General features: G+C 32.1%; 1 protein-coding gene across 2 annotated transcripts in view; it reads right to left on the bottom strand.

The window, feature by feature from the left end:
* LOC106474991 (UDP-glucose 6-dehydrogenase-like) overlaps window positions 1–6,034 on the bottom strand; it is an 18,102-nt gene extending 12,068 nt beyond the window's left edge. The window contains exons 1-3 of one of the 2 annotated variants that reach the window (XM_022403234.1): window positions 5,812–6,034; window positions 2,712–2,909; window positions 1,350–1,497 (exon numbers count right to left, since the gene is read on the bottom strand). In XM_022403234.1, the coding sequence (XP_022258942.1) occupies window positions 1,350–1,497; window positions 2,712–2,909; window positions 5,812–6,000 (535 nt within the window). In that variant the 5' untranslated portion in view covers window positions 6,001–6,034. The remainder of the gene's footprint in view (window positions 1–1,349; window positions 1,498–2,711; window positions 2,910–5,811) is intronic. The other variant, XM_022403235.1, reaches the window with a different exon arrangement.
* Window positions 6,035–8,632: the final 2,598 nt, after the last annotated feature.

Raw genomic sequence — 8,632 nt, forward strand, 5'->3', positions numbered from 1 at the left:
ACACGTAGAGAGAACAACAATAAAATGGACCTACAAAGATAAATAACTTACAGAGAGCAAGACACAGAGGAACAACATGGTGTACGACTTCAGGCTCAAAGAACAAGACAAGCTCAAACACAATCTAATTTCAAATAAAGCTTTGTTTGATTAAATGCTTTTTTATTTCTCACATTACAGCTTTTGTCTACTTACTGAATAATGTGCTGAAAAAATAGTGATCTATACATTTCAAATGTAAATTTTCACTATGCAATGCCGGGTAACTCAGCTTGTAGTTTAATAACATTTTGAATGTAAGTATAAAATGTGATGATGTGCTCTGACCCCAACCTGTATAGAAAGGGATAAAGCCAACCAATCACCATAAAAGTGTCCGTTGATGTGTAATTAGTTATATCAAATGTGATACTAAAAAGATATGCTACTGGAATATGTAAAAACATGCTAAACTGACAGAAATAAGCAAACAACTTTATTTACAGAAAATTCATTGATGCCTAAATAACTAGTTATGGGATTGCTAACACTTATAGATTTCATAATAAATAAACTGCACTGTTTTGCTCATTCAATCTTTTCAATCCCAGTTCAAATCTATTAATTGATACTTTCCTTTAAAATCCTCACAAAGGCAAGGAAGAGATCCTTTAAAATCCTCACAAGGACAAGGAAGAGACAAAAACTGCATATAAATCAAAGTCTATTGATCAACTTTTGTTTTGTAATTTTGCTCAAAGCTACACAAGGGTTGGCTGTGCTAACTGTTCTGAATACAGAAGTTATATGCCAGAGGGAAACCAACTACTTAATGCCACCTACTGCCAACTCTTGGACTACCCTTTATCAACCATTAGTGAGGTTGAATGTCACATAATGCCCCCATAACTGTAAGAGCAAATGTGTTTGGTGATGGGATTTGAACTCACAACATGCATATTACATGTCGAGTGTCCTAATCACCAAGCCATGCCAGGCCTGCTATTTAAAAACAGATTTAAGTGAGGGTTATATGAACAAAACAACATAACACAGCTTGATCATTATTATTTTAATTAACTACTTCATAAACATAAAATTAAATGCAAACAAAAACATTAAAGAATTGAGTAAACTTTACTAACAGTGCTTTATAGGTACAATAAATTATTTTCCTCCCAACCTTAAATATAACATATTTAAGATGAATTAGTCCAACCTGAAGTCTACGAAATCTATTCAAATCTCTGACTTAGCTTAAACGTTTAAACAATACAGTAAAAGTGCTAAAAAACTTTATCAATATTACAATACATATCTAAAAAAAAAGACTATCTCAACATGAAAACAAATGTAATGCAATTACTCACCCACACTTGCTTCAAGGAACTTCGATCCAATCCTAGTGTCTGTTCCTATTGCATGAGACACTTCAGAAACACAAGCTCCTGTTGCTTCACAAATGGCTGAGATAGCATTGATACTGGAAATTCTTTGGGCAAGGAAAGCATTAGCTGCCTAAAAATACAAAGAAAAAACTTCCATAGATTGCAACTACAAAATGTTATACTTCTCTTTTTTTATGCATTACAAGAATTGCATATTTTGACAGAAATATTTACTAAACTTCTGTACTTTTTACTTATTTTGCACAAACTGGAGAACATCCTCTAGTGGTGGGTATAGAACTAAAAAAATGGAATTTGGTGATGAAAAAGGCATTTACATGGTGTAGCATAAAAACTTAAATAGTTATTACAACCATGCATTACTGTGTAACATAAAAACTTCAACAGTTCTGATAACCACGTGTTACTGTGTAACATAAAAACTTGAATAATTCTGAAAAAGATGGGTTACTGTGTAACATAAAAACTTGAATAATTCTGATAACCACGGGTTACTCTGTAACATAAAAACTTGAATAATTCTGATAACCATTTGTTACTGTGTAACATAAAAACTTGAATAATTCTGATAACCATGTGTTACCATGTAACATAAAAACTTGAATAGTTCCGATAACCACGTTACTATGCAAAATAAAATGATGTGTTACTGTGTAACATAAAAACTTCAACAGTTCTGATAACCACGTGTTACTGTGTAACATAAAAACTTGAATATTTCCGATAACCACATGTTACTGTGTAAAATAAAACGATGTGTTACTCTGTAACATAAAAACTTGAATAATTCTGATAACCACGGGTTACTCTGTAACATAAAAACTTGAATAATTCTGATAACCATGTGCTGCTGTGTAACATAAAAACTTGAATAATTCGGATAACAATGTGTTACTATGTAAAATAAAACGATGTTACTGTGTAACATAAAAACTTCAACAGTTCTGATAACCATGTTACTGTGTAACATAAAACTTCAACAGTTCTGATAACCACATGTTATTATGTAACATAAAACAATGTGTTACTGTGTAACATCAAAACTTGAATAATTCTGATAACAATGTGTTACTGTGTAACATAAAAACTTGAATAATTCTGATAACCATGTGTTACTGTGTAACATAAAAATTTGAATAGTTCTGATAACCATGTGTTACTGTATAACATAAAAATTGGAATAGTTCTGATAACCATGTGTTACTGTGTAACATAAAAATTGGAATAGTTCTGATAACCATGTGTTACTGTGTAACATAAAAATGCTCTATGTCTTATGTATACCATGCATATTTATAAATATTTGACGAACATATAGCATACCAGTTTGGACAGTTCTGATGACCAAGTGTTCATTGTGATTATTTTGCTATCAGAAATCCAATGTTTATACACCCAGCACAGTTCTTTAATTGCTTTTTGGCCCTCTGGTGTCTGATCACCACCAATCAGAATTCTGTCAGGATGTAAGAGATCCTTGATGGCCGAACCTTCAGCGAGAAATTCAGGGTTGGACAGTACCTATAGATTAAAACAAAGTTATTGTACGGCAAAAATAAAGCATCTTATATTGTTGAATAAGTTAGATATAACAGATCTTACATTCCAATATAACATTTGTGGATGGTGTATTTAGTTTGGTACTTAGTTAACTATTCAAAGTTTTAGTCTTTAACTAATAAATGTCAGCAAAACTTAGAGGTCTACTGATTTATGGAGAAATAATCTCAGAAAATTAAAATAATTTACACTTTAACTACCAGGAAGTTTTTTTTTTTTACCTTATACACATAAATAACAACAAATACAAAGTTGATTTTGAATATTACTGAATGGGGTACAAACTGTATCAATTTACTCTCTAGCATATTTCATAGCTACCTTTTTAACCATTAGTACATACAAGGCCTTCTTTTGCTCTAGCCTGTGTTTCTGGAAAGCTCATTTCTACTGTCTACTATCAATTTTTTTCCAACCTTCCTAGTTCTTTCGAAGCTTGAAATACTTAATTGATGAAAATCTCAATGAGTGTTGTGTACGTATAAAATAGCCTTTCAAAAGGTAAGTTATTCTCAGGTTTTTCTAGAATATTATACATTCTTATTTGATGGAAATTGGTTCAACATAGCATCATGGTGGTTAAAGCACAGATAGCTCATCACATACATTTGTACTTAACAACAAACACAATGGCAATATTTTGATCACTGGATAGTTAAAATAACTGAAAATGGTAACAACCAGAAACATTAATCTAAGTTAGTTGATTATTTTGTGATATTAATTGATTTAATCCTCCTTTCAATTAATCCATTATTTTATGTGACACTAAATATTTTCATGATTATAAACCAACTTAACTGTGCAGCTCAACTACTGGTGGGTCAAAATAGAAGACTACTTAGAAGACCCAGGGTCATAGAATAAGACTACATGAAAGACCCAACCTCCAATAAAACTGAACCAAAGGTCACAAACTTGAGAAATAAGATCAGTAGAAGGCTAAAAGGTTGTTAACAAATAGGTGATTTCTAAAAGTGTCAACAATGACCCAAATACCGTGAGAAAATGGAACGTACAGAGATTCAAAAATTAAACATAACATTCATCTAATTTAAGATATCAAAAAGAACAAAACTAAGAAATTATTCCAGCAGAAACTTCTTCAAGATTAGGCCTAACAAAAGATTTATTGGAGGTAGACTGCACGAGTTAGGCCTCCAGAGAATGTACTTAGCATTTCTGATATTGATAGAAACATATGCAGCTGTAGTTACCATTCATAGAATACATAGTTAACAAGAAAAACTGGCAGAGCTTATATAAGTTCTCTGGATATACGAACAACAAGTTAGGTGGAAAATCGTAGAATTATACATAAGTTGATACAAAGCATAGTGTCAAAGACATAAAACACTTTCAAAGGCATGAAACCAACTCAACAATGAAAGGCTGTTAGTATTTTACAGGTAAGATTTAAATACATTTTATAAGATTTGTCGATACAATAGTGCAGTACATTTCATGTAAAATGCTCAATGCTAATATTTTACATTTTACAACACAGAATTTTACCAAAGCTCAGACATCTCTCCTGATAAATGTATCTTATGATTATTTATAATTTATTTGTAATTATAGAAGAGACAAATGAACAACTTAACTCAGCTAACTTCGTGTTTTATGATTATAGAAGAGACAAATAAACAACTTAACTTAGCCAAGTGTGCTCTCTAGCTTAGTATTTTATGATTATAGAAGAGACAAATAAACAACTTAACTTAGCCAAGTGTGCTCTCTAGCTTAGTATTTTATGATTATAGAAGAGACAAATAAACAACTTAACTCAGCCAAGGCAGTTCTCTAACTTAGTGTTTTATGATTATAGAAGAGACAAATAAACAACTTAACTCAGCCAAGTGTGCTCTCTAGCTTAGTGTTTTATGATTATAGAAGAGACAAATAAACAACTTAACTCTGCCGAGGCAGTTCTCTAACTTCATGTTTTATGATTATAGAAGAGACAAATAAACAACTTAACTTAGCCAAGTGTGCTCTCTAGCTTAGTATTTTATGATTATAGAAGAGACAAATAAACAACTTAACTCAGCCAAGTGTGCTCTCTAGCTTAGTGTTTTATGATTATAGAAGAGACAAATGAACAACTTAACTCAGACGAGGCAGCTCTCTAACTTAGTGTTTTATGATTACAGAAGACACAGATGAACAATTTAACTCAGTCAAGTAGAAATTTTAGGACAACAACAGACTCCAAAAACCATATCCTAACTCCATCCAAAGCAGTGCTTTTAGGCTAGGATTAGGAAAAAGAACCTTCTGACACAAAAACCATTAAGGTAAAACTGACCATATGTCCTCTCGATCTCATAAACAAGACAAAAAACTCAAATCTGCTTGTGAGAAAGGCTCACAATCTAAACATTTGCAGACTTTCAGCCACACAACAGTTATTTTCATTAGAAAGATTGTTGGGAAAATGAAATTACTGCAGCTCCATTTGACCACATTTTATAATCTGCCAGCACAACTCCAATGGACCTTTGTACGGCTAACATAACAGTTAAATATGGGAACTGCAGCAGAATGGTGAAAACAATTTATCTGTTTGGTGTTGGTAACAGAAATGTGTGTATTGGTAACATGTACACTACCACTATAACAACTGTTTTTTTTTTACTTCTACCATCTCTATTAAAACATATACAACACAAATTAATCTAGCAATCCTAACTGGCACTAACTATCAGAAATTTACCAGTTAGAGGGGGGGGAGAGTTTGCAACATTATCTGCAGTACTGATCAATATCAGTCACAAAGATGATTACTCTTTACAGTTTGGTGTAAAATACTGAATGATAACTGTTGGAAATGTTAAAATTCCAATTACATATATAAACGTACTTGAAAGTTCACACCTGGCCTCAAGTTGGCTCTGAGGATAGTGTTAATACTTTCAGCTGCCTTCACAGGAACAGTGCTCTTCTCTACAACAATTTTCATCCCCTCCGCTACATCTCCAATTGTGCGAGCAGCTGCCTCAATGTAACGAAGATCAGCAGCTCGGCCCTGCAAAAATGAAGAAATGGACATCTCACTCTTAATATCACTTGTGTGTAGTAACCTAGATTATAAAAATTTAGAACTGCTGTTCCTTCATTAACCTAGATTATAAAAATTTAGAACTTATAATCTAGGTTAATTAAGGAACAGAAAAATTCAGAACTTCTGTTCCTTCATTAACCTAGATTATAAAAATTTAGATCTTCTGTTCCTTCATTAACCTAGATTATAAAAATTTAGAACTGCTGTTCCTTAATTAACCTAGATTATAAAAATTTAGAACTGCTGTTCCTTATTAACCTGGATTATAAAAATTTAGAACTGCTGTTCCTTAATTAACCTAGATTATAAAAATTTAGAACTTCTGTTCCTTCATTAACCTAGATTATAAAAATTTAGAACTTCTGTTCCTTCATTAACCCAGATTATAAAAATTTAGAACTGCTGTTCCTTCATTAACCTACATTATAACAATTTAGGACTGCTGTTCCTTAATTAACCTAGATTATAAAAATTCAGAACTTCTGTTCCTTCATTAACCTAGATTATAAAAATTTAGAACTGCTGTTCCTTCATTAACCTAGATTATAAAAATTTAGAACTGCTGTTCCTTCATTAACCTAGATTATAAAAATTTAGAACTGCTGTTCCTTCATTAACCTAGATTATAATAATTTAGGACTGCTGTTCCTTAATTAACCTAGAGTATAAAAATTTAGAACTGCTGTTCCTTCATAAACCTACATTATAAATATTTAGAACTGCTGTTCCTTCATAAACCTACATTATAAATATTTAGAGCTGCTGTTCCTTCATTGGCAGTTTTATGTTTGAGTTTTGTTTTAGTTAAAAAACACTCATAGTGAACATGGCATTTATAAAAGAAATGTTTGACTTGTACATATATTAAACATTTACTGAACCTTAAGAAGCTAGCCTGGATTCCTGCTGGTCAGTTCTCAACTGCAATACCATTAAGTTCTAAGAAAACATCAATTAGCAAAAGATATCAAGAGAGACTCCAATATTTAGTTTGGGATAATTTTTGTGTTTTTCATTGTTCATTATTAAAATTTGTACTTAGCCAACATTAACATCGTAACAGGCATCTTACCCTGGGAGCTGTAATAAACAGAAACTTGTGCTCTAAACAAAGATTGCATTTATTGTATCCTAGAGTTCTTTATCTATATAACAATATTTATATAGGAAAAGAAATTGTTTTAACCTGATATTATATAGCATCATATGTCAACTGTAAACTTGAAATATTTAGTTACATAGTTTTGAGTGAAATTGCCAATAATATGCATGAATTAGGTACATTTCTTACTTTACAAAAACAAATGCTTTCTAACTACAGTTCCAATAAATACTTCAAACCATAGTTTTCTACACTCTTAAAACAAAAATAATGTCACATCCAGTGCCTGCAGACAATGACAGTTGATAGGTAACAGTCATTTAAACTTGGTAGCAATGATTTAAAACTGCTACAGTTGATAGGTAGTAGTAATTTAAACCAACTATAGTTGATAAGTCGTAATCATTTAAACTTGCTACAGTTGATAAACGGCAGTCATTTAAATTTACTACAGTTGATAAACAGCAGTCATTTAAAACTGTGACAGTTGACAGGTAAGTCATTTAAATTTACTACAGTTGATAGGTAGCAGTCATTTAAATTTGCTACAGTTGATAGGTAGCAGTCAAATTTAAATTTGCTACAGTTTATAGGTAACACTCATTTAAACCTACTACAGTTGATAGGTAACAGTCATTTAAAACTATGACAGTTGATAGGTAACAGTCATTTAAAATTGCGACAGTTGATAGGTAACAGTCATTTAAAACTGTGACAGTTGATAGGTAACAGTCATTTAAAACTGCGACAGTTGATAGGTAACAGTCATTTAAAACTGTGACAGTTGATAGGTAACAGTCATTTAAAACTGTGACAGTTGACAGGTAACAGTCATTTAAAACTGACAGTTGATAGGTAACAGTCATTTAAAACTGCGACAGTTGAAGGTAGCAGTCATTTAAACTTGCTATAGTTAACAGGTAGCAGTCATTTAAACCTACTATAGTTGATAGGTAGCAGTCATTTAAACTAACTTGCCACTACTAACAGATAGCAGTCATTTAAACTTGCTATCATTGACAGGTAGCAGTCATTTAAACCCAGTATAGTTGATAGGTAGCAGTCATATAAACTAACTTGCCACTACTGACAGGTAGCAATCATTTGAACTTGCTACCATTAACAGGTAGCAGTCATTTAAACTTACTATAGTTGATAGGTAGCAATCATTTAAAATAAGTTGCCACTACTAACAGGTAGCAGTCATTTAAACTTGCTATCATTGACAGGTAGCAGTCATTTAAACCCAGTATAGTTGATAGGTAGCAGTCATACGAACTAACTTGCCACTACTGACAGGTAGCAATCATTTGAACTTGCTACCATTAACAGGTAGCAGTCATTTAAACCCAGTATAGTTGATAGGTAGCAGTCATACGAACTAACTTGCCACTACTGACAGGTAGCTGTCATTTGAACTTACTACCATTGACAGGTAGCAGTCATTTAAACCCAGTATAGTTGATAGGTAGCAGTCATACGAACTAACTTGCCACTACTGACAGGTAGCTGTCATTT

Source organism: Limulus polyphemus, unplaced genomic scaffold (assembly GCF_000517525.1).
Source record: "Limulus polyphemus unplaced genomic scaffold, Limulus_polyphemus-2.1.2 Scaffold7941, whole genome shotgun sequence".
Taxonomy (NCBI): Eukaryota; Metazoa; Arthropoda; class Merostomata; order Xiphosura; family Limulidae; genus Limulus; species Limulus polyphemus.